The following is a 27,077-nucleotide window of genomic DNA, read 5'->3' as shown; positions in this document are numbered from 1 at the left end:
CACTAGAGGAAAACAGAGCCGAGATAAGAGGTTTGACAGGGCCCGCTTTGTTTGTCATTCATGCTATCCTGCTCATCCCTAAAGCCCCCCGGTCGGCCCTGTGTAATAAACCCGGACATGCGGCTTCATTCATTCATCCTCTCTGGCCCCAGTGTGTGTTGTAATTGTGCAGCCTGTTGACACGGTTCATAATGGTCCTTAAAGAGCCTGGCTTCTCTCAACCTGACAGCTCTCAATTGGACAGCTACCAGTAATGCTGACAGAATGACATACACAAACATACAGCGCAGCGTAGGTTTGCTCTCGCCTCTGCCTGAACCAATAAGAGGGCTCAGGGAGACTGGCCCAGTGTGTGTGTGTGTGTGTGAGAGAGAGAGAGAGAGGGAATCAGAGAGGGAAGCCGAGCGCTCGTAGTGTGTGTGTTCCGACTGCATTGAAATATCTCAGCAGAGTGTGGGAGATGACCTCGTGTGTGCGTTGAGCAGTTGGAGTGTAGGCTGATGATTAGCCGGGCCGAGCGGGGCAGGACTCCGGTGTAGTATGACCTCGCTGAGGGGCGTCTGTCTGGGCCACACAGCACGTGGACGCGGAGACTCACTGGGGGGTGGGGTCCGGGGGTCGGCTGCCGGGGGAGTAGGGGGCGGGGGGAGGCGGAGTCCTCTGTCCACCCCTACACCACCCAGCAACCCCCCCCCCCAGCCTCCAGCCTCCCCCCAAAACAAAAGCTCCAGATGGTAGGAAAGCCACCAACCTCCCTCATCCCTCACCCTTCGCTCCCCCTCCCTCAACCTTTGTCTGGAGGCCTGTCCCTTTGTTTGCGGAAGAGAGACCCCCGAACGGATTAACTCTTTGCATTCCAGCCTCTTTTGTGTTAAACAGCCAAATCTAAGACCCCGACCCCGCCGCCACCCCTAGCCCCGCCCCCGTCGTCCCTTCCTCAGCACCTCACTGGGGTTTTCTTCCCTCCTGTCTCTGCTTCTGTGGCTGTTTCCTGTAGGATGGCGTTGGCGGGGGGCTTCGGAGTGAGACCGGAGCTGTAAGGGGGGGGGGGGGGGGGATGTTGGGGGAGGAAGAGGGAGCCTGGCGGTGGGGGTCACTCATCCACATCTGTTGTTATGGGTGGAAGGATAAAGAAAAGGCTCAGCGAGGGCTGCAGGTGTTGATTGTGTCATTAGCTCCCTCTCTATTGGCTGCTGCTAGTTGTCTCCTCCTTATCCCCAAATCGATTGCTTTAACCAGTTTTCACTGGATGGCTACTGAATCCTCAGTACACATCCCCCCCCCCCCCCCCCCACACACACACACACACACGAGCACACACACACACACCCCTCACCCCAACACACAAAACATACACACACATGAAAACCTCAGCACAACAACAGTATGTCGAGGGATCATCTGTGTGATTGCCTCCAGCTGTAATTCTTGTTTGTGAGGGGCAGAGAAAACAGTGAGAGTACAGCCGTCCTCTGCCCCTAAATGTCTGGACTGCTCTTTATAAACACAGGTTTCAGAGAGTCTTCTCCACCTCTTTCTCCTCTACTACCCTCTCCTTGATTAATTCTTCCGTCTTTCCTCAAAACGTGTCTTTCAGATCGTAAATACTGTTCGCAACTTCAGCCTCCTAGTCGAGTAGCACGTAGGAGACAGACCATCGCCTAGCTGTTACATCTAAATACAATCCAATAGGAACACTAATACAGTCAATTCAGCTAATTCAAAAGGAGCAGCACACTGTCTGTTTCTTAACTGGTTTCACTTGTTAACAAACCTCTATGATAATGCAACAAAACAAAAGACTTATTAAAGCAGGTATGCCTACAAGGCCAGTAAGGGCAGTAATCATCTTGGAATAATGCATCGACAGTCTTAAGTCAGAGTGACGGGAGGTTTCCTGTTCCTCCCATTCCTCCGACATTGCAGCATATTCAAATCCATTTATAGTGGAACAGAAAATCTGATATATTCTGAAAATGCAGATCGCCTACTGATGGCGTCCTTGGATATCCTGAGAAAAAGAAAACTCTATCAGTCTTATCTCAACTCTTTCAGCGGTTGAAAACTACTTGAAAAGGTTCACTTTAGAAGAATTAAGGTTTGGTCCCTCCACCTTTTTAATAACAGCAGAATTTCAGACCAAAATCAATTAATTTTGATGCAGTTGGTGCAATCAGTGGATTTGCTTTTGGAGGCAAAGTAAACCTGAGCAGAGCTTGCCGAACGAATTGGCATCGTTCGGCAAATCTGAGAATCCAGAACAGAAGAAGCTATCATGTCACGTCTCATGTCGTTTTACATGACCTCTGCTCCACAAAGGAGACTGTGGTCTGCAGTCAGTCACGAGACATGTGTAGATGTAACAGGATTACCGGTTACAGACAATAAGCGTGAGTATTCGCTTCGTCACCAAGCTTCCGGCGAAACCTATTTTGCAACAATGTGTGGAACAATGTTGCACTGCCACTTAACTGTGGGATTGGGCACTTTGTCTCTGAAGTCTCCACCGTGTACCTCAATGCAGGAATTTCCTCCACCTGCATGTGTGAACATCTTAACGACGCACGTACGACTTCATTTGAATTGTTGGCTCCTCTTAAGCCGTCACTATGTTTCTATTTATTAGTCCAAAGGGAGTATTCCTGATTTACATGGCACAGTGGTGCTGTTGTTTTCTCCTGCTCGCTGGATGCATTGCTGCTACCAGGAGAACGGCTTGATGCTTGAGTCAAGGTAATAAAGACAACTGGAGGGGTTGTGTTTCTCCGCCTCCGCTCTGTGATTGCAGCGTTTTACCCCATTAAGAGGAGCCTGTTCTGATAAGAAGCAGCATAGTCGACTCTCTGAAACTTTGCTTTGGACTCATTCTCAGTCTGCCTCCTTATCTCCAGCTGTTTCCATCTCTGTCTTGATGTCTATGTATATTTCCTTCTCTCCTCACTCCTCACACGTTGAAGACGCACACATGATTATCGTGTAGACCTGCGACCAGCAGCCCGTGTGTCTGTCTCTCTGTGTCTTTGTTTACACTCCTTATTATAATGGGAAAGCACATTGTAACCACTGGCTTTGTCAGACCACAGTTAATTACAAACAATTATCATGATGGCATTTCATTTTAGTAATTGTCTTCTTCTGGACGGCTGGTCGCTAATCCCTTCCTCCTCTGTTCTGGATACAACGTGTGTGTGCTGACAGTGCCAGCTCATATTTTTTTTAGCCTTGTTTCTCATTTGAATGAATGGAAAAAAAGAGTTTGCATGACCCCAAGCTGCAATTTAAATCTCCTCCTGTGACTTCAAAGTAAGAGCAGTTTAAGTTTTCTCTTATACAGAGTTGTTTGGCTCAAATACCATCAGTTGCTACCCATAATACCATAAAGAGCTTCCCATGATGAGATGATTAGATTGAAATGATTAGATAATTGGATAGAACATTTACTATTACAAGGGTGTGCAGAGTACAAGATTTCTCGCAGATTGCTGTTGCTAATTAACTGCATTTTGACTTCCCAGATCATTTCTAATGATTAGTGTCTCCGAAAAGGAATAGACAACAACTGTGACAAGAGATTTTTCCTGTAAATGTGGGTGGGATTGTCAAATCAGAGATAGCATTGGTCCCATCCAGACTTTGCCTGGATTCAGTTCCAGTGATACATAAGATGGTTCACTAGATGGGAATGGATTTTTTTTCCCCTGATTGCGCCCTGGAAATCAACCTTTCATTAGTACAACATTAGAGTAATTCTGCCTGCTAATCCAACACCTTTTCACACCTGAAGGGCTCGGTTGTAACTCTACAGAGGAACGAGTCCTGCATCAACCACGATAAAATGATATCAGAATAATGAAATCCTTGGTTTCTGCATTTAGTCTCATCCACCAGCGATCCTGTTTCAGATTATGCAGAGCAACCGAGAGAATGAGATTTCCCTGCGTGGCTCAGACAGAAGCAGGTCAGCTGCTCAAACCGCAATATATTTCAGACTTCACAGGCCGTGAGATGTTAGATCACCTTTCCCCCCCTCCCCTCCGCTCCCCCCCCGCACACGTACCTGGTTGTGTCCTTTCGGGCAACAAACTGTAACCTACGTTCCGTTTCATTTCCCTGAGAGCTGATTGGATTTGCGATGGCCGAGCCTTTTCACCGCGGCCCGTGGCTGACGGAGCAGCAATCTTTTTAACACCAACCGATAGATATGATAATGTACACTGGCTTTATTGTCAAGTGACAGAAGGGCAGCGCGACACGCGCACCATATGTGTTCACTGCCGTTTTTGAACAGTCCCTCTCTGTTCCTTCAGCGCCCTCCTTGTCTAGAGGGGACCCCAGTGTTCACTGAACGCCTCGGGGCACCAACTCTGTCTTTTAATCTTTAAATACTGTACCAACACATTTCTATTGTAGTTCACATGCTTTGAGCGGTTGAAATATCTTTTTTTACTTTCAGGACTCCCATTGTTTCACTCTCGTTTCTCTTGGTGTCCTCCAATAACACAAATAGCTCAAACTCACTCAAATAGCTCAAAGGAACATGAGAGAAAGTGCAGATCAGTGATCAGGGATGTTTTATAATAACCATATTTAGGAGATGATAGCACTGAACCATGAAAATCAAACAACTTGTTCAGTGAAAAATGACCAACATGTAACAGGATGCTAGTGAGCAATTCTCTGACACTTATGGGCAATCAGCTAATATTTTCTGCTCCATTTCGCAGTCCGTCAAATCAAGTGTCACGGCTGTCCCCGACATCAGCACAAAGAACGCATGTAACAGTTTATGTGCGCCTTTTAAATGACAGCAAGAATGAGTTCAGCAGTTCTTTTTTTAATATGTATACGCTGTCCATGAAATCAATATCTTGAAGAAGTAGAAGACCTTAATGTGGACCGGCTTAGCAGGTACTTAATTTCAGTGCAGTAATTAAGGGCCCATTTGGAGTGGGACCTAGTGGCCCCTGCTGCCCTGAAGTAGTGGGATTGGTCTAATTAACTAATATGAGAACGGCTGATTGGGCAGTAAGTAACATAATCACAGCTCATTGGTCAATAACTTGCAGGTCACCAGGGCAGATTGAGAGGAGCATTTGGTGACCCGTCCTTCCTGGATAAAAGCTCTCTGGAGGACTGGCGGACTGTGATGGAGGCCAACGTGAATCTGACTGCTGAGGGTTCCTGTTCTTACAGGGCTTTTTAATAGGGCTTTGTATCCAATCACTGGGTCTATAGCTATCAGAATTGAAAACCGGAAAGTAGAGCTCAAATACTGCACCTTGTCCATGAATGAAAAGGCAATTGAAAGCAATTCATTTAAATGTTAAGGAAAAATGCTAAGTGAATGTATGCTGGTTTCTCTATGATAGTAAACTAAATGTCGTTGGGTCTATGTCAGTTTGTTAAACAAAGGAAGCAATTTAAATATGTAAACTTGGGCTTTGGAAAATTGTGATGGGACCCATTTTACCGAACAATTAATCAAGACAATAAGGTACATCAACAATGAAAAGGATTGTGAGTTGTAGCTATGTGAGTTTACGTTATCGACTTATTGTACGATATTTGTACATGACCTCAATATTTTATGTTATCACCGTCTTGTACGATAAATGGACATGACCTCGCTCATTTTTACGTTATCGACTTATTGTACGATATATTGACATGACCTCTTTGATCATTTTTGCTGAGCTCAAAATTGGCCCTGGCATTTACGTGTGTGTGTTTGTTTACACAGAACGCCAGAATAAACAGCAGTGTTTTTCCGACCATTTCCAAAAATTGTGCATTGCGCAGACAATGCACATAAAATGCTGCAAAAAAAACAGATTCCTGGATTTCACTCTTAATTTTAAGACATTTATTGAATCAGTACATCCAACTTGTCCTCTGCTCTCAACAGACCGTCTTCCAATCTATTTTATTTCTGCAAAGTTCTTGTTTGGCTACTTATGACAATGTACTATTTAACGTTGCTGTCACATTTGGACTTGTAGTTTAATAAATATAACTAACAAATGATGTGTGTGGTGAGTCACTTTACCTTATTGAGCACGCAAAAAGGCGCACTTGTGAATGCTGTTTCAGAGATGAATGGCTTGCATTGAAAAATGAGTTTGTATTACTTACTTTGTCCTATTCATATTACTTTGTTTGTTGTACCTCCATCAGTGCACTTTAACCACTTTCCCTCAGCACACTAACTTATCTTCATTTAAACCATCTCCACATCAGAAATACACATAACAGGAACATAACATGTCTCTTGATCCACAGTGTCTAACTCGCTCTCTCGTCCTGTGTGCACAGTGTATTCTGGGATCTGTACTGCGCTGCCCCGGACCGGAGGGAGACATGTGAACATTCCAGCGAGGCCAAGGCTTTCCATGACTATGTAAGTGAACTTAACCAACCCTCCAGTTGTGTACGAGCATGGGCACAAATGCAGTTTGCACACATTCACCACTTGGACTCACATGCTTGTGTGAGCACATACAAGCGCACACAGGGTGTGCATCAGAGAGATGGGACTATTCTCTCTGTAATAATGCTGCTGGTTCTTGTTTTGACATGTCTGGTCGGCCTGCTGCAGCCTTTATGTTTTGCATGGGACAGCCTCTGAGCCAGACTTCTGACGTAGCGTGCTTTTAAAAATGCAACACCTATGAACACCACTTCTATATTTCATGGGAAAGCCCTTAGACTTCCGCCTTTTGAATTTTTAAAGTCTAATCGAGAGTCTTCATGCCATTTCTGCCACATTTCACATGATCGAGCTTGGTTAGCTATCTCATTTTTTGCGACCCTGTAGCTCAGCTGCTGGCAGCACTTCCTCAAACGTCGACCCCTGACCCCTCAGGTCTCCGCCAAACTGTCGGCCTGTAGGTGAAAGGTCACAGCACTGCCTGGCTATTTATTGGTCCACTCAAGGCTTCAGCAAAGGTCACGGCACATAAAGCAGCTGGCTGATCACACAAGCACATTAACACACACATTCACAAACAATACATACACACATAGGACACATTTAGAGCTGGACAGGCGACTCTAGTTGTGGCTGTAGGGGGGCTGGACGGGTGATGAAAGGTCAGGGTCTGCGTCCCTCTTGACCCTCTCATCTTCTGAAGAGTTGGTGCAGTCGATCAGTAACCTATTGAACACACGCACACACACACACACACAAGCTGGGTGTGAGCGGATCAACTACAATTGAAAGTCTTTGTTGGCCCAGCTCGTATTATTGCAAATGACCGTTTTGATGTGATTGTGGCCCTCACAGACTGACTCCCTCTCTGTCAGTTTGGGTTTTGAAATAGATTTCTGTCTTCCTACAACTACATGTTGCCCGAGACGTATTTGAATAAGGATTACACAGGCGTCAGGATGTCGACTGGACAGACGGCTTCACCCACTAGATTATCTTTCCACCTGGGCAGCGGTGAAACCTGAAATGGATTAGAGGCGCTATTCTCACCATTTCAATCAGGCTGTTTCAGCCCACAGCCGTTCACACATTCAGTTGAACTCTCTTATGAGGTTTGACAGCAAAAGTGTGTGCACTTGTCAGCTGAACAGATTACATTTGTTGTGCATGTACTACGCATGTGTGTGTGCGGGGCGCGAGTCGATGTGCACGTACTCCCCTCCTGTCTGTGTGCATGCGTCGGACCACCATAAGATTAATTACATGGTTAATTAAACCTAGTAGTTAATTAAATCTGACAACTGTGTCTAATTAATCTAAATGCAATATAATTTCCTACACCTTTCTCCAGAGGTAGGCCAGCTGGATACCTGCATATCAGCTCTTTAACGGCTCCGGTTTGACAGGCCTGGTCAATATATGGCTGAACATCAAGCTTCAAATTCTGCCGCCGTAAAAAAAGACACTTTTTAAAAAGTGTTTCAGTCTCCGGCTGCGTAAATCAGTCAGGGTCACTAATGCTGCTGTATATTTGACAACAGAACAAAACAAATACTTAAACTGCTCTGTTTGAAGTGATATACTGTAGTAAATGAGGACGCTACGAGGTCTTGTGAGCTCGTTTTTAACAGACAAACAAACGTTCAAGAAATCAGACAGTGTTGTTTGATCTTTGACCTGGAGTGTGTGAGCTGTCTGTCTGTCTGAGAGGGCAAATCTGTTGACACTTTAGATAAAAACATTGATTCATTAAAGCATTAGTTGTGAGACTTTATCTCCTTAAGATTCAGTTATAATATTCTAAAATGTCTTGGATGTCTTCTGCATCTCTTTTATACACCTTAATCCTGATTCATGTGTTTGCTCTCTTTGGAAAACTTAAAATAAAGTGATGCATCTCTAAGCACTGTTTTGCTGCACAGCATGAGTTAGTAATGACTGACCCAGGGGGCCACTGCTTTTGAGTGATGCTATTTAATAATAAAGGAATATTGTACTTTTTCCTCCTTTTTGATTGTAAATGCTGGAACATTTTAAGATTCACCCCAAAGTGACAGTCAAGCGTTAAGTGTGTGTGCATGCTCAGCGTGTGTAGCAGAGCCTCTGACAACAGTAAAATGCAGCGTTTGTGTATGTGAGCAAACATGCTTTTGTGTCTGTTACCGAGTGTGTGTGTGTGTGTGTGTGTGTGTGTGTGTGTGTGTCTTTGTGTGACAGAGAGGGAAAGAGAGTGTCAGGGTCGAAGCGTGTGAATCCCCAGGGTGATGAGGGGTCTGTCTGTCTCTGATTAACTCTGGCTCCTCGGTCCCCGCGGACCGACGGCCTGATCAAGTCTCTATCGCGGCCCCTTGCTGATAACGGCTCCCTCATTCCCGCCGGTCCCCCCGGATCACAGAGTGAAAAACAACACGGCTCCCAGGAGTCTCGCGCGCTCCTCTCTGCGTGTCGTTCTGAAGAAAGAGGAATGTGTGCGAGATAAAGCGGGATTGGTTTTGATTTTATTAATGTTTTATTTCTCTTATAATTTACGGTCTCCGCTACAGCGACGACAGTTTGTTGCCTCAACGTTGCCGTGCTATAAAACTGATATTTGGAAATGCAGTTCGCTTATTTGTTTCCCGGAGCCAATGTGGTTGCTAGGCAACATTGAGCCCGTTTACAGTGTTAGTTACAGATTTGGGTTGGCTCCGCTCAGTTTGGCTCCATTTGGCCCGGTTTGAAGGCACCTCTTACTCAGCCCTGTCCTACTGGCCCCCATTGTGAGCGATGATGTAGACTTTGTGGACTCTCCAGTTTGGGAAAAGATAATGGTATATAATGTGCTAATCCTCAGATCTGGGGACTGGTTGACAGCTAATCCAGGGGAATGTGGTGGGATTGGAGCCCTGGCCACACTCCCAGAACTCTGACTGGCTGGATCGCTGCTTGGCTTCACCCCTGGATGGCGATTCTGCTATCATAGCCACTCGAAACTCACGCGGAAACACTCACACACATGCAGGCACGCTTGCGTTCGTATCACATACCCACACTTGCATGCAAGACAAATAAAAAATACACACACACACTCAAAGTAAGCGAGATGATACGGTATCATAAAGAGCTGTAACACTCTTGTACCTCTGTAAAGTAATTTAAGTGGTCTCTCTTGTCGCCCTAATTGTTGGAGTTGTGTTTCTGTCCTTCCTCTTCACGTTGCCGTTTCATCATGTTTATTTCCTAAAAGAGATCCACGTGTCTTACGGTCCTCTTTTCTACTGGAATTTGGATGTTCCTCAAAAGAGCTCTTTGTTGAGGAAACGTGTTTGATTATCAGAACATGGCACGTCTTTAGTAACTCAATATTAATGATTAAAGGACGGGAGCTTTTGTGATGAAGAAAGCATACATATTGACGAGCGACGAGGCACGCTTGTTCACGCACACGCATTCTTGCTCACATTAAAGCAGACAGAAGAATGAGTCTCTGTTTTCTCTGTCACTGCACACACACACACACACACACACACAAACACAAACTCATGCACGCACTTGCAATCACAGACAAACAGTCTTTCAGGAAGCGATACACTCGGCCTTGTTGTAGCAGACATTTTGCTTTGCCCCAGCCAGAGGTCGCAACCCAGAACATCTGCGATTCATGCCAATCCGGGTTCACCGCCTACGGAGTGTCACAGATTTAGTGCCACAAGTGCGTCATTCATGTCGCAGAGCTTCACGGACTCCACTCAGCTCTCCGCTGGTTGACGAGAACTGTCATGACGGTTGAGATAGAAGAGTCAAATAAGGGTATCTGGATGTGACACAGGAAAAACTGGAGTAAATACATTGGTGAATTTGGTTATAAAATTATAATTATTTCGTTGTTTGAGTCAAGCAAAAGCTTCCCAAATGAGAGCGTTCACAGTTTGTCTGTTTTATATCATTGTAAATTGACAAATTAAGTATTTTAGACAAAACTTTGGACTAAATGAGTCTTAACTAGGGCTGGGCGTTAAATCAATATGATAATTAGTCATCTTTCAATGGAATCATATTGTGATGAAATCACATCGAGACATCGTGATACAAAATTACGACAGAATTGCAAGCATATGCTAACTCTAATTACTCAGGAAATCTGATCAAACTGAGTTCAATCAAACCTTTGTCTTAATCTGATAACTTGGTGACACTGATTTGTGTATGCATGTAATAATAGTCATGAGTATAGCTTGAAATATTTATTCATTTTTTCTCCATAATTTCACTTAAAAGTGTTCACTTTGCGCTCAAGTTCATAGTGAAATTAGAAAATACAAAAAATAGGCTTTACCATATGGTTAATTTATATCGACAATATATTTTATATATAACCAGAAGACATTGTATATGATGATTTATATCGTTATCGAGATATGAATTGAGCTATACCGGATTTGGACACATCGCCCTAATCTGAACACGTCATATTGGGCTCTGCCAAAATGTGTTGGGTGCGGATATTTGTAGACTAAAAATGTCTTGTTTTGTCAGACCAAAACCCAAAGATATTCAGTTTACCGTCATATAAGACCACAGATGGAGTAAATCTCCACATTTGATATGCTGGCACAAGCTGTTGACTATTTTCTGTTCATCGACCAATTGATGAAACGGCTAATTGTTTCAGCTCTGAATAAATAACTGTAAAGGAAAAACAATGGAAAGAAGTGGAAGCCTTTAATCTGATCTGTTCCCAGCAGGCAGTGTGCAGACGGAGAGGTAGACGGAGGTGCTCTGTTGGCTGTTGCCTGGGTATTCTTTGAGAGGGTTAAACATTTGTTCGGCTGGACCACAGTAACAGGTGGCACGAGGGGAGGAGCTGCACTCTGTAAACAACCGTTGATGGCCTGGCCTTTGTCTGGACTCTGTGTGTGATTTTGTGTGTGTTTTCCATCTCCACAACTCCCCGTGTTGCCGCACCAGGTGCTCACTCGCCTTACTTTGACGCCACACGTCTGCTGAAGCCCTTCCTTTTCCTTTCATAGCCGTCTTTGTCTCTGTCCTTTTTTCTCTTTTTTCGAAAGACAGAATTTACTCATCCTGCACCGTTTTCCCTGCTTCAATTCCTCTCAGGTCTTTTTCACCACTAACACCCCCCCCCCCCCCCCGTCGCTCTTTCTTTCCTTTCCTCTCTGTTCCATGCTCTCTTTCTGATCCTCCCCCTCTCTCCTTTTGCCTCCCTCCATCACTCCCTCCCTCCCACCTCTCTTCTCGCATCCCTCCCCCTCTCTCAGAGGAGATTGATTGGGTAATCTGGCTAGGTGCCAGCAGTGCCCGCTTTCTTGCTCGGGGGAAGGAGAGAAGCGGGGGCGACGTGACGACATGCAGGAATAATAATAACACCCATAATATAGGCAGAGTAGGGATGGATGGAGGGATGGAGAGAAGGAGGGAGCAGAGGAATGGAGTCAGCGTTGGCACAGCGATGTCTTCTTTTATTCTCCTGGCCGTTTTCCGTTTAAATATAGCCCACACACGAAAGGCATGCCACAACCTTGTGTCTCCATTTCTTATCCATCTCTATCTGTCTTTCTATCTTTCTATCTTCTTTCCCCCCTTCCTCACCTCCTCCGTTTGCGTCTGTGTCGTCTTTTAATATCAAACAGCGCGTGGAGTGCAGGCTGCAGGCAGACGGGCGTTGAGCGCGATGACGCTGTCTTTGTGTGCCGTTGTTTACCGTTGTTGCCGTCTAAATGAAAAAGGCCAGTTGGCTCCTCTGTCTGTGTATACCTTTCCCTATCTGAGGGAAGCAACAAAGCCTGAAAGTGCTGCCCTCAAGCTGTGTGTGTGTTCGGCTGGAGGTCTGGAAGTGACAGAAGCGGAAGATCAAATATTGTTTATGATTCCCTCCCTCACAGGTTCATTCTGGGCGAGCTTAAAATGTGCCGTGGTTTAGCATTTGATCTCGACTCCGCAAGCGTGAGCTCCCGGATCTGTGTTTGACAGAGACGGACATGAAGACAGACAGATGGAGACAACAAATCAGGGACAGAGAGACGAGCGACAGGAGGGAAGAGGAGGACACGTGAGGCAGGAAGCAGGAGGGAGTTGGAGAAGAAGAAGGGGGGGGGTGTATCGGCGTGCAGGAAGAAAGAGGTGTCTGAAGACACTGGGGACTCTTTTTGAAGTCTGCCTTTTTCATAGTTTATCTGAGTTTTGGTACTAGCTATGCCGTGCATATTGCTAGCCAGAGCAGCGTAAATGCCATGAATCTGCCTGAGCAAAGTTATTGCAGAAGCCAAAACCCTGCAGCGTTTACTTTCCCTCCTTGCATGCAGATTTCCAACCCAGTCCCATTTAATTTCCCTAACCCAGTTACCCATGAATGCCCTCTTAGTTGCAACATCATCATCCATAAAATGTAAACGCATGCTTTAAATGAATACTACATTCTGGGAAATAGTATAAACTCCTCAGGGCATTTGTTTATCTCTCCCAGAGAAACTAGTAGGTGAATGCTGCCAATTCTTTTTCAGTTTAGTCATTTCCAGGACATAGATTATGGTTCAATAATTTAAAAAAACAACATTCATCACTTGTTCGCCTCGACTGTAACCGGTTTACTGTGCAGAATTGAAGTGAGCAATTTGTAAGGGGGTTGGAAGTTCAAGGGCGACCTTCCATGCCAGAGGTGTTTCTGGCTGTGGCATCTTGTCTGTGGTGTTTTCTCCTGGCTGTGCTCAGACATTTACATACAAATGCTCTCTCTCTCTCTCTCTCTCTCTCTCTCTCTCTCTCTCTCTCTCTCTCTCTCTCTCTCTCTCTCTCTCTCTCTCTCTCTCTCTCTCTCTCTCTCTCTCTCTCTCTCTCTCTCTCCAGCTTTGAAGTTCACTGACACTGGTGACTCCCAAACCACATCCACTTACAGAATCCATTGAATAAAGAGACCCTGTCTTGAACAAAATGGCATAAATTACTGCAATTACAATGCTTCTGCTGTGTTTTGCTTCTGCATGTGTTGGCAACTTGCTGACTTTGTGTTTTTATAACTTTGTGTCCTAACTCCGCGGGGATAGAGCAGACCAACCGGGTATAGTGTTCCAACAATGTAAGGTAACTTTTGTGAGCATTTTGACTGTTTCACTAGCTGCGTAACTCCCTGTTCTCTCTTTCCAGAGCAAAGCTTGGAGCAGCACTCCATTACTGCCGTTCTTCATTAGGTCTAAAACACCGACGATGGTTACGAGGATTGTCAGGCGGGTCCCAGGGAGCGAAACCTATCTTTAAACACACACTCCTGTTGGTTAACTCAGGGAGTTGCGAAGCCATTTCCTTCTTTAACGGCCCAGTCCTTAAATTAAATCAGCTCACACTGGAGCTGCCGTGGTGAACATAATATGAGACAAGTTTGATTTTTTAAGTCGAGCTTGATTGCTTGCTGTTGTACGGGTCCAGGAGCGCGCGTTAACTGACCGCTAAGGAATTTAGTGTTTGGAAAATTGTGCAAGTGGAGGAAATAAAGAACTGGGACGTTCTGTTAAAGTGTCTGAGGACGTATTTAAGGCTGCAAGATTTTGGATTAAACAGGAGCCATGGCGTTTGAGATCAAGATTTTCACTCACAAGAGAAAAAAAACTCTGTACACATGTTTGCAATGCTTTGTATATATGTATATATATATAATATATATGACATATTATATATGTCATATGTGTGCTTAGCAATCCACACATATGAGATATAACCTCAGACGTATTATAATAGTAAATATATCTATATCCTAGTTTTAATTATAACAATTATAATAATAATATTTCTCATGATAATAAATCTGATTTGTATAGCACCTTTCATACAATAAATGCAACACATAATGCTTTACAATGAAAGAAAATAGACGCAGATTGAACACAAAAAACAGGGATTGAAGGCCATGTAAAATAGGATTAAACACACTTGATCAAATAGGATGAACACATGAATGCATAACACAAGATGGAAAATAAAACCCACTGAATAATAATAATGAAAATAATAATATTAAAATCATATGTGTGCTGCAAAGGAAACTATCAACCAAGAATCAAAGTTGTCTGAACCCATTTTTTCACTCCGGATTCGGCTGTTAGTGCATCTTACAACTTCTGTTGTTTGATTTGATGATTTAATAAATAAGGGCTATTTAAGTGGTCGTTCTTCAATTTTTGTACCTTCAAAAAAATGGATCCACTGATTTACAGACGTCTCTTTCCCGGTGTAAGTCGATGGTAAACATCGCGTGACGGAAACCGAAAGATGCTTCAAAGCCCGGCGCTCTTCGTGGGGGCTTGACACAGCCCCTAGAGCAGCCTGTTGCCCGAGCGGACTTTATTGGTTGCAGGACAGTCGGGTAACGATGTTCAGAGACGCTTCAGTGAGAAAATCAACCTGAATGTGTAAAAGTGAGGGGGACATGTGGTGCAGCAGGGCGGTTTGTACTGGAGTCTTTGTAGATTGCCGAGCTTCCTCTCTCACCACCTTCCTCACTCTGTGGTGAAACTTCCAGTGGTTGTTTCAATTTGAGGTGTTGCCGCCACCACAAAACACTGACTGTGTAGTTGGTGCTGTTGACTGTTGTGGTCAACCAAAAATGACCGCACGACACGTTGTTTAATTACGCTTGATGACTTGTTTCTCAGTGAGCAAACATTCATGTCATAAGGTTGGAGCTTTTACTCCCCCTGTCGCCCGTCTGCCTGATTATTCTACCTGTTGCATGCTTGTATTTACATGTTACATTACTTTGACACATCAGAACTTAAAATGCAAATACAGGGGATTTAAATTACTAAATTGCCAAATGTTTTCGTCTTCGTCCCTGTAGTCAGGGCTGCTTCTCTGCTGGACACTTGAGTTTGAGTTTCATCCTTTTAAACACTATAACAATCACGTCTTTGTCCACTCTCACAATCCTTCTCCTCCACACACACACACACACACACACATACATACACACACACACACTCATGCACACACTTTGTACTGCCCTTTCTCCTTTGCCTCTCTGCCTGTCTTTGTGGCAGTGGGCAGACTTGTAGCTGGCAAACGTCGCAGCCTGGCACAGTGTGTCCCTGGCACAGCGTGTGTGTGTGTGTGTGTGTGTGAGTGTGTGTGTCTGTGTGTGCGTGTTTCTGCTGTCTGCTGCTCAGCTCTGCCAGTCTAACCAGTCTCAAGTACCAGCTGGGCACCCAAACTCCCAACCAAAATAAACTGGCTGCTCTATCAATGAGCCCATGGGTTACAGCGTGTGTGCAGAAGTGTGTGTGTGCGTGTGTGTGTGTGTGTGTGTGTGTGTGTGTGTGTGTGTGTGTGTGTGTGTGTGTGTGTGTGGTGGTGATCGGACACCCTGCTTATTAAGTCTCATTGAACCGAGTGGTGAAACAAACACAGTCCTTCCTCAGATGAATGCCTGAGATGCTCGTCAGTCTCAACTTTGCAGCACACTGAGGCCCTCCCTGCTAGGATTAAAGACTAAAACAATTACAAAGCCTTATTTGCAATTCAAATTCACCTAAATGCAGACTTAATCCCCATTTCTTTTTTTCTCCAAAGGCAGCAATAACTGAGAAGCGGAATGAATGTGTGAGGGAGATCCAGTTCAAGCCACTGTCGAGGTTTTACAGTTGCTAAAATAACACTTATAAGTTATGGGGGGGGGGGGGGGGGGGATAATGAATGTGCTTTGAGCTGGTCGAGTTATATTTGGAGAACAGTTTGTTTCTCTTAAAAGCCTGTCTTTGTAATGACGGGAGAAATGCACAGAATCAGCAGGGGAGTCGCTGAGTTTCTCACCGCTTTGCAGAGAGTCGCACTGCTCACAAATATTTGCATTTTGCTTTCTTTGCATGCGTGTGTGGGTTTTTACATATGCACACGCGGCGTGTGTTAAGGTGTGCAAGTGTCCTGATGGCGGGGGCCACAGTGAGCTCGCTTTACTGCTGCCCAGGGTATATTTACAGACAGTGACTTTAATGCAGTGTAATGATTATTTTTATTCCAGGTACTTGGGCAGCCCGTTCACTCTGAGTGGAATGACTCCCCATTGGCCCACTGATTACCTCTGTGGCTGCTGCCACACCTGGATCCTTCAGCTCCCCTCTCTCTCCGCCGTCGCACCCTTAGAACCTTCCCCACTTTTATTACTACACCGTCATCTGTTCATCCCTTTCTCAGTGCACTTTTAAACCTCCTCATTGTCTTTGGTCTCTTTCTCTGCTACAACGCTTTGATCATATCCGCATCTCTTCCTTCCCTGAATCGTTGCACCTCAACTCTCTAACTCGGCACCTTTGTGGCTCCTCTCCTGAACACTGCAGAGGTGTGTGTAAGATGCTGGCCGGTATACTTCTGTGTACTACAGAGTTTCCTTTCTGTGTGTGTGCCAGAAAACCCAAATGCACATGAAATACAAACAGACTAGGAATAATTCAAATCAGCTGTTTTATGTTTCAGGCCTAAGAACTTGTGTTCCTCCTTTCACCTTTACTCCCTCTATACTGTCCATCATCAGGCTTTTGTCTTCTTGGTTAAAACAGAAGACCTGTTATTGGATCTTAAAGGGAAGATAAACTGCCCGCTTTGACGTCATTGCTTTCTTTCCCTCCTCGTCTGAATGTTTGAAGTCAAAATCATTTTTTCTAATCTTCCAAGCCAGTATCTTCCTCTCCTGCTTTCTATTTTCCTGAGCCTGCTCGTACGCCACTGTTCTCCACCTCGTTTCCTTGGTTCCACCTTCACACTTTCAATTGTTGCTAGATTTTGTTTGTACTCACTGCATTGAGTACAAGTTGAAAGTTGTATTTTTAGATTTAATTAAGACGAGGGCGTCTGATGAGATCTGTCATTTATTGTGGTAACCTTGTGACAACCAATTATTTGGAATGAGTAATGAGATACTACTCTTGGAACTCTAAAAGAGCTTTAGTTACATTAAAGGGATAGTTTGGGTGTTTTTAAGTGGGGGGTTGTATGAGTCACTAATCCATAGTCGGTGTATTATCTACAGTGGATGACGGTGGTCACGCCCCGGTTCAGTTTGAAGAAACGAACAGGAGTACATTCATGGGAGAAAAGCAATTCACCAGGTTAGCTTGACGGCAGACGGACATTTCTGACAAGGAACTGAAGCCGTTCTGGCCAAAGACACCAGACTCTATTGGGAAAAAAACAGTAATTTTACTAAGCAGAACGCAGGGGTTGCTGGTCTACCGCTGCCTCGATCGGTTTGTTTGTTTGTGACATTATTAAAACCGAACTAACCAAAGTCACACGATAACACAAACCAACTAACCAATCAAGGCAGATGTAGACCGGTAGCTATACTGTTTTCTGGAAGGTAAACTGACTGTTGTCTTCAATGGAGTATTGGGGCTGTGGCGAGAGCATAGATGACAGCTACAGTTCCTCCTTGGAAACAGACTATATAGGTCTCAAGGCCCCCTTCTACAGCAGTACATTATTTAAACTGGGAGGCGTGCCGACCGTCATCTCCTTTAGGTGATGTACTGACTAAGTATAAGTACCTCATTCAATCCGAACTATCATTTTAACAGCAAGTTTATCATTAAAACAGACTTTTGGATAGAAAAAGTTTCACTGTGAAAACTTTGCCTCTCCATACTGATGCTTCTACTTGGAGTTAATCTTTTGCACAGAAAAGATTTAATAAATATATATATATATATAAGTGTTTATGTATTGGTGTGTGTGTGTGCTTAGGCGTATGTGACTGATGTTTTCCTCCTGAGTGAGCTGTTAGCCGGCCTTAAGGTCAGCGTGCTGTCAAAGGCTGACCCTGCTGCCGTTAGGGGTTAATTCTTCTGAGAAGGCCAGAAAATTCAAAAATCCACATCACGTACTTAGTAACAACTGCAACGTGTGAACTTCCAACCTGCTGTCTTCATGTAAGACAGATCAGATCAGTTATTTATATCTCTCATGATTAAGTTCGGCGGATAAATAGGGCAGCACATCTGTTTCGTTATTGACTGAATCTTTAGGCTTGTTTAAGCTTTGGTGTGTGTTCATGTTTGCATCCATAGAAAAAAGGAAAACCCAACGACCAAAAGTTACACTGTGTGTGTGTGTGTGTGTGTGTGTGTGTGTGTGTGTACGCAACATGCTCACGCACTGTACATGTGTTATTCCTCTTACGTGTCCCGCCTGCACCGTCTGATCTGTTTTTATCACATCACATCTTTCCTGTAAAAAGTGACATTTGGAATAGAGAGATCCACTGCACTGCACTGCACTCTGAAAAGGTCAGCTTTCACTGAAGGACTGTGCGCAAACCAGCCAACGCTCGGCGAGTGTGAGAGAGACCAGATAGTGGTTTCCTCTGAACAGTCAGAGCAGCTCAGTTTTTGGTCGGACGGACTGTAGATTCCTGCTTTGTGTCGACTTGAGTTTCTTGCTCTGTGTGAGGAAAGCCATGCTGTTCTGAACTGAGCTGCTCTCTTCTGTGCTGAACTGTTCTGCTGGATGCTGTAATCTCTTCAGTGCATGGCCAGATTACTGTCTGCTCCATATTGTCTGGTGGCGGGCTGCAGGATGGAGGGATGGCAGAAGGAGGGGAGAGAGGGAGGGATGGAGGAGGCTCTGCTCTGATCTGCTGCTACATAAGGAAGATTACCTTTTTATTAATGTATCCATCTGGACGTTTGCTATATTTGGTTGTTTGTCCGGTCTATTTGTTTGTGTTTAAGGACATACTGTATAAACCTTATGGGATTTCAATCTAGATAAATCAAGACTGAGATTAATAGACATATGTATCAACCAAACGACTAGATTGCAACGTAACACAATTATGATTAGATTGTATTCAAATATGTAAAGAATTTCCTTTGTGACTAATAGCATAAATTCACTGTGCTATTTACCCCTGAAAATGTTATTTTTGAATAGAATGACTTTTAGTGAAGAAAAATGAAGAAATTTGAGTATTCAATAACCCCCCTCATCCACACACATACACACACACACACACACCAACAGCACCACCACCCCCACCCTTCCACGCGTCTTCCTCTCCATCTCTTTCTGTCTCCTGTGCAGAAATGATTTCCATTCCTGCTGAATTAATGAGGTTCTGCTGAACTGAGAAAAGGCAAGGGGAGTGTGTGTACACACACACACACACACACACAGACGCAGGCAGGGAGACACACAAACACACACACACACACGCACACACACATTCTCAAAGGCACACATCTACTATGGCCATATTTAAGTCTGTCTTCACACTCACACATGCACACAGTGATTCACTGAAGCGTGGCCACTTCTTTGCTGTTTCAAAGCACAAACCGTATATTGTTTTAAAGTAAATTTGAGGAAATGTAGACGGAAATAGAGTTGGCCAACGATCACAAATGAAGCCGAATCTGAGGCCCAACAACAATCTACATGCAACTGGTATATTTTTAAGTGCAAACACACATGAACGTAACATATTTAATAAACATCGATGACATGACAGCTTCTCAAATGAGAAGCCAAAACATCTTCATCGCCTCCTGGTGGCTGGCTGCAGAATAGGTTATAAACCCCGCCCCCTCCATGTAAGCGGATGGGGGACGGGCCAAACTAAAAGATCGACATAGTCGCGGGGCCGGAGGCTCAGGAATTGTTCGAGAGAGGAACTGTAAGCTTTCTGTAACAGTCACTAGTCTGTGTAATAGAACATGTGTCAGTTTGATCGTAAATGTATGAATAGAGATATTCCGGTTAGTTGTGGTGTCACCGCCCACGTGGCGCGAGCGTATCAGCCAGGTTGCTCATGCTAATGAGCCGTGGTCTAGCTTGGCTTGTGATTGGCTCGGGCGGGCGTGTAGGCGGGACTTTGATTCCACGGCTCCACCCCCCCCGATTACTACTGAATATGGCTCTTAGTAATGTCAAAATCTCAAGATGGCAGTTTCCGTATCCGGGATTTTTTTGGCTTCACTTTCGTACATTGGGAAGAAGAGTAGACGCGTCGTCCATCTACAGTATATATTTAGTCTATAATCGGGCCCCATAGCCGGTCACAGTCACCATGGAAACACACTACTCTGAGTATTTATTTACACACACACACACACACATAAATGTCAGTGCAAGTTTCCCCCTGTCACTCCACATCAGTCTCTTGTCTATGCTTGGACTAAACTTAATCTTAAGAAGAATCAGCCTCCACTTTGCTCCTGAGGCTCATTTTCGTTATCTAATGATCGCAACACTCAGGTGATCAGCCAATCAGAAGCAGAGCTCTTTCCCCAACCAAAGGCCCGACGTGCTGACGGGTGGCCCAAGTCTGGTTCAAACAGTTGAAACACACGCGAAAAGGAGTGTCAAAAGGATGTAATTGCGGTGCAAGCGGCTGTTGTGATGTGCCAGCTTGTGCGCCACTTGAAAAGCTCCATCAAGGATCGGCTGAACAAAGAGAAGTACCGACCGACAAAAGTACCGGCTGATTCTGCTGATGTTCTTCCTTGTCGAGCTGTTTTTTGTTTTTTTTAAAAAAGCTGTGTGGAGTTTTCAGGTGTGCAGGCTTCACGGGGAGTGTGAGAAGCACAGACGCAGAGGCACACAGACAGACCACATCTGGCCACATGTGAAGCTTTGAAACAAGTGAGCGCGTCTTCAGATAACACTGACTGTATGCAAACTGAGCTTTCTTTCTATCTTTCCGGCTTCATTCGTTTTTCAGTCTTTCTTGCTTGCTTTCTTGATTAAATGCATATGATCATGCACATTCAGCCGCGCGCACGAAAAATGCAACCTCTCTCCTTCTCCCCGCTCTCTCTGCTGTCTCAGTGTTTTTCTTTCCCCATTTATCATCACTGAAGCAAAGGAACCGATTCCAATTTCATGTGTTTTCATTCCACTCCTCTATTTGCTCATTTCTTCATCCCCCTGTCTCTATTTTGATCTCAGGCAACCAGTCAGCAGTCAATAATCTGTTAAATAGCATTGATCGCCACCATTTAGTTTCCTGGCCAGCTACTTAGGTTGTAAAGCTGATCAATGGCTTTGAATGGGAACCACCTAGATAGCGGATTGACTGCTGGGACGCGGACTGCAATCATATCATTTGTTTTCATTTGCTGTTCAATTATTTGTTGTAATGGCTGCTGTCAACCACCCCCCCCCCCCCCCCCCCCTGCTGGCCCACAATGGCACACAAAGCCCTAAAAGCTGTAGAGTGCACACTGTGCCGACTCGCTCCGCACACCTTGATTCAGCCCCCCCCCCCTGCTCTTTGCCTCTCTCATACTGCTGTCTAACAGCAGAGGAAAGACGTTATATAGTAAACAGCATGAGAGGGGCAGTATCACATGTCGAAATGAGTATAGGAATGAGTTTGTGTGTGTGTGTGTGTGTGTGTGTCGGAAGGGAGGGGGGGTACTTTTGAGTGTGTGTGATTTGTGAGTGCATGCAGATGGTGCTCATGCCTGGATGTGTGGATGAAGTCTGACCCAGACTAGACTTCCTCCTGCCCAAGAGCCCCTTCCTGAAGTCATCAATCACTTCTTGTGGGACACGGGCACGTGTGTCCACGTGTGTTTTTTTTTGTTTTGAGCTTTGAGTTTTAAGTAAGAAGTAAGATCTCTTAAATGTTAAGAGATCTTCAATGAAATGAATATTAAGAACACGTGAAAAAAATATAAAACTCCTGATTTTGAAAATACCGTTTGTTGGTCGTACACTACGTATTTTTACCAAAAACATCAGGATATTTTGGGGTAAAATGTACAATTTTCAGTTAGCTAGTCCAAAGGAGATTCAAACTATCACTCGAGAATTGACAAAGAATGGATTAAGGCCACTGATGATGACCATGAATTGCGCTTCACTTGCATCCGTTCTCCGCCCCGTCACAAGGTCCGATTCACAAAAGATATTGCTCTAATGATATCACAGCGCAAACACGGCCATAAAGTTTTGCAGCTGCGTGTAATTTTCCCTTTTTTTCTTTGCATATGATTGCTATTATCTATGTGGTATTATCGAAGTATACATTTTGCTTTTGAGCCGAGATCACAGTAGGCAGGATAATGGCAGAGATTTCAGACTTCAGAGATCCAGGTACTGAGCAACGAGGTGCAGAGGCATTCCTCAAAACTTCAGGCAAGGAATTTAACCTTGAGTGAGAGAAACCATGGTCGGGATTTAATACGTTACTGTCGGTGGATGCTCTTCAGTTACAACCATCTCTCTGAAGACACTCATAATTTCACTGTAACTTCGTGTGGCTATTAGCGCTGATGTTTGTGGATTGGACTGTTTTTGCAATGAGGCTCATTTCTATAGAAAGATACCAATTCTGCACCAAATGTATACATATTACCGCATTTAAATGCATGCAAACAGCAGGTCTATTCTATTAAGAACAGGAGCACTGAGACGCTATTTACTTGGCAGCGCAGTTAGTTAATTACTTACTTTTGCAGGTTTAGAGACCGCAAAAGCTGCGCAGGCCTTTCCAGAATTGGCCTCTCATTATTTTTGACCATATTATAAATGACTGAAACAATAAGTTGTTTGAATGACCCTCCCATTAGTGAAATAATAGTTGCAGTGTTAGTTTTTAACTCTTTTCTTCTACTCATTCACTTGATCAGGCCTCCTTTCAACATTAAAGATTCTCCCCCTGCAGATTTACGTCTATCGGTCATTATATTGCCGGCAGGGCCTGGTCAGTCTTTTCTGCTTTTTTGGCTCATCTGGCACCAACTTTACTCTTTTCTACTGTAACTCCCTCTTTAAATCTGTCTGACTCTTTTCTTCTCCTTCTACCTCCCCTGGTTTTATTGGAGAAGGAGTGTCCCCTTCCCCCTGCTTGTTTGAAGTGGCCTGCTCATATATCACAGCCTTTCCTCGCAGGATATCCTCCCTCTTCCTGCCTCTCTTTCTCTCTTTCTCCCTCATTCCCTCCCTCTCTCTTAACCCGCCTTTCTGTCAGCTGGGGGAGGTGGAGGAGGGGAATACCTGTTAACTCTATTTCTTTTCCACAATTTAACACTCTTCCCATATACCCAGCGGACATGCTCCCACACACACGGATGATAATGTTGGATGTCTGCACAGAAGAGCTCAGCTTCACATGAGTTCAATTGTCAAAATACCTTGTAAATGTACTTCTCACATGTGACCCCCCAATGAATGATTGATTTTCTTTATTTGGTTATGATTCCTGGATTAGATTAGTTGTGATTTGTTGTCATACTTTTGACTTGGTTCCTACATCTGAAGCCTGAACTTGATGTGGATTTTTGCATCTATACATAACTAAAGAGGAGTGTGTGTGATGACTTGAGATTCAGTGCATTTACATGCAGTTTGACTGTAACCGGAGGGTGGCTCTGATTATTGAAACTGTCATGTACACAAATTGACTTGTTTATCTTATTTGCATTATGGTGGTCATGATTGCAGTATAACTTGATTAACAGGGCTGAGATGCTCATCAGTGTTTCAAATTACGCGTGGCATGTGTACAACTTCACACACACACACACAACCACCAGCAACAGTGATTTGGCTTTTATGTGAATTAACATTTCAAATAATAGGATTTTCATGATGCTGCACCATAAATTCAATGGTGCATAAAAGAATCAAAACCGATAGAGTCCCTTCAACTCTTTGGTGCCGACACTAACTTGACCAAACAGGGGAAGTTGGGTCACCGGAGATCTTCTGGATATAAAAAGTATCTATCAATTGTTCAAATGCCTTACGCAGCTGATGTTTACGTTTACCAGACACGCCATCTCTTGTGGTCACTCAAATCATGACTGTTATCTCTTAAGGTGGAAGTAGACATAGAACCACAAAACCACAGAAGTAGGAGGTCAGCCCCTTTCCCACTGGACAAAAAACAACAACATTGAGATCCGCTAACATCTGGCTTTTGTCTTTAGTGAGAAAGGTTACAATCGGCTTTCATTCTGGGGACAAATGACTCAGTCACGGGCATTTATCGGCTTCGGCTTCCGATGAAGTGAATATATAAAAAATCAAATTAAACCAGATTTGAACAATTATGAGAATGTATTAACGTACAACACATACAATTAATATGCTGTCCTCAAAGCCACCAAACTCCAGTCAGACAACAGTAGCTTTACCCCACAGGTCATCGTAACACACTTCATTCAAATTCGACAGAAACAAGAGCCAGATATTTCCCTCTGGAGTGGGTGGAGACCAAAAACAGAGCAAAAAATGTGTGAATACTGTTCTTATGTTCATCTTGTGGCCGGAAACACAACTTCAGATGAATGATAATGTTGCTCTGTGTCTGCTGGATGTGTAAATCAGCAGCTGTTTGCTAACAAGTTGTTATATCAACGCAGTAGGTGATGATGTTGTGTTCTTAACGTTTTTTCTGACCAAAATAATCTGTTATTCCAGGTTTATTTTGGTATTGACATGTACAGCTAGCACATTGCGACAATAGCACGGCATCAAAGATCAAACTAGTTGGAAAGATTTGTATTTGTGATAATGTTTTCATCATATTTATGCATGAATTAGCCATGCTAGCACAGATCCTGCATGCTTGCTTTAGGAGTCATAAATACAATCCACAAGTCGCAGCAACATTGCGCATTGCCCTTTATCGTTTGGGAGGGGGAGCAACAATGCCATGGTCAGACCGAGATGCCGGAAAAGATTCGGTACTGATTGTCCATGAGGGGGGCTGTCATTTCCTACAAATGTCATACAAAACTAATTTCATCATTACATGAATATGAGGGCGTACTTCAACATTAGTCCTATTTGGTTCATTTTATTTGCCACAGAAGCTCCACCACCAGGATTACCCCACTGTCCTTCATCGCTCCCTCTCGTAGCACAGTTTATTTGACTCTTATTCGTCCTTAATATCTTTCCTTTATGAGATTCATTATTCACTTCCTCCTTTAATTCAGCCCTGTACTGCCTCTCCCTCTCTCTGCTTTTCTCTCCTTCTCCAGCTTTCTCTCCTTTTTTTTGTACTCCTTGTTTTTCTCTCAATGCCCTTGTTGTCATTTAGCTACTTCCCCCAGCTCTGCCCTCCCCCTCCACCCTCCTCTCTCTGTCTCTCTTCCTTTCCATATCTTACATTTTCTCTCCCCATCTCTCCATCTCTCCATCCTTCTGCCCTTTTGCTCCTCCACCCACCTCTCTTCTCTTCCTCTCCATCCCTCTCTCTCTCTCCATCCCTCTCTCTCTTCGGCTAAGGACAAGGAGGTGAAAGCCAAGCGGATTACAGTGGCAGTTTAATCTGGCTGACCCACCAAGGGATTGCTCTCTACTTTGCTGCGAGGCTGCAGGGTTGGAGGGCAGCGGGACTGGATGGGTGGGTGGGTGGGTGTGTGCTGTGAGGGGAGGGGAGGGCGAGTAGGGGAGAGGAAAAGGGAAGGAGACCAGGTTGTAGGGGGGTTGCTGTATAGGGTGGGAGCAGAAAAGGAGGGTGAGAGAAGGCAGAGGAGGAGGGAGAAGGAGGATGGGAGCGGTTGAATTTGGAGAATTTTTCATGTTTGTCTCGGCTGAGCAGAAAGGCTCTCCAGGACTGTTTGTACGCACATACACAGGAACATGCGTTTGTGTGTGTGTGTGTGTGTGTGTGTGGGTGTGGGTGTGACCGTGTGGTGCCAGAGGTGGGGGAAGGGCTCCGGTTGTTATTAAGAGATGGAATATTAATGCTACTTTGCCTCTAATTTCTTTCCATCTGTCATCAAGTTGTCCTCTGTGTGTGTGTGTGTGCCTGTCTTAGTCTATGAATAGATACTCTTCTGATATTAACAGACAATTAGTCTGTTCTGTGTTTCAAAGACAAAATACAAAAAACGTCCTTGGTTTGATTTTCCTTTTTTCTTTATTCTGAAAACATCAAAATCTCATTTTACTCCGTCTTGTCAAAGTCATTCAAACTCGCGCGGCTTTCATCCACAGTTAACGCCCAGACTGAGGCCTCGCCAAATCTCTCAGTTCACCGAGCACCTCACAGGATTTTTCTTTGTCGGCTGCAGGTCATTTGTGTTTTTATTGCTATTTTTAATCTCTTGAAATGTGAACATGAAGAGCGAGGATAATGTGGCGATTAACAGTAGGGGTGCACACAAGGGCTTTGGTTTGGTTTCAGTCTACTTAAAAAACTAAAAATATGTGAATGACGTTTACTGTGTCTATATATTTACATAGTTCTAGTGTAGTGATTTGGTATATCGGGCTTTCCAAATGAATGGTACTCGTAATTATAGCCTTTTTTAAAACACATTTAGTTTTCCATAGAGCCTTAGATTTGATTAATGGTCAGTAAGAGTAAGCTTTACTATTAATGTATGTATAGATTAAATGGTTTTATTTGTTTGTTTTTCCTGAAAAATGTTCAATCAGCTCGGAGTCGTGTCTGCAGTACACCTTTCAAGCTGCAGGTGCAACCTCCACCGATCAAAGGCTATAGAGCAGCAGCCTGAGAGTTCAAATTTGGGGCAAAGAAACAAAAGTTACGAATGTAACTACGGTTCTATGAATCCTGGATGACCGCCAGAGCCGGTGTTAAGCACTGCCTCTGGCGGCCAGTAAGGATGAAGTAGAAGTATGTAAATCACTAGCTGCTGTTCATAAAGCTTAATTTAATTAATTAATCAAAATTAATGTGAGCATA

General features: G+C 44.2%; 1 protein-coding gene across 5 annotated transcripts in view; it reads left to right on the top strand.

The window, feature by feature from the left end:
- The window catches only part of ssbp4 (single stranded DNA binding protein 4), an 85,550-nt gene that overhangs the window by 15,801 nt on the left and 42,672 nt on the right, over nucleotides 1-27,077 (top strand). For 4 of the 5 annotated variants that reach the window (XM_079158306.1, XM_079158310.1, XM_079158309.1 and 1 more), the window contains one exon: nucleotides 6,313-6,397. In XM_079158306.1, coding sequence (XP_079014432.1) covers nucleotides 6,313-6,397 — 85 coding nt within the window. Of the gene's footprint in view, nucleotides 1-6,312; nucleotides 6,398-20,972; nucleotides 21,047-27,077 lie in introns of those variants that run through there. The other variant, XM_079158308.1, reaches the window with a different exon arrangement.

This window comes from Pholis gunnellus, assembly GCF_910591455.1.
Source record: "Pholis gunnellus genome assembly, chromosome: 4".
In the NCBI taxonomy this organism is placed as follows: Eukaryota; Metazoa; Chordata; class Actinopteri; order Perciformes; family Pholidae; genus Pholis; species Pholis gunnellus.
Note: the sequence above shows the minus strand (reverse complement) of the source record. Positions and strands in the feature narration are given on the sequence as shown.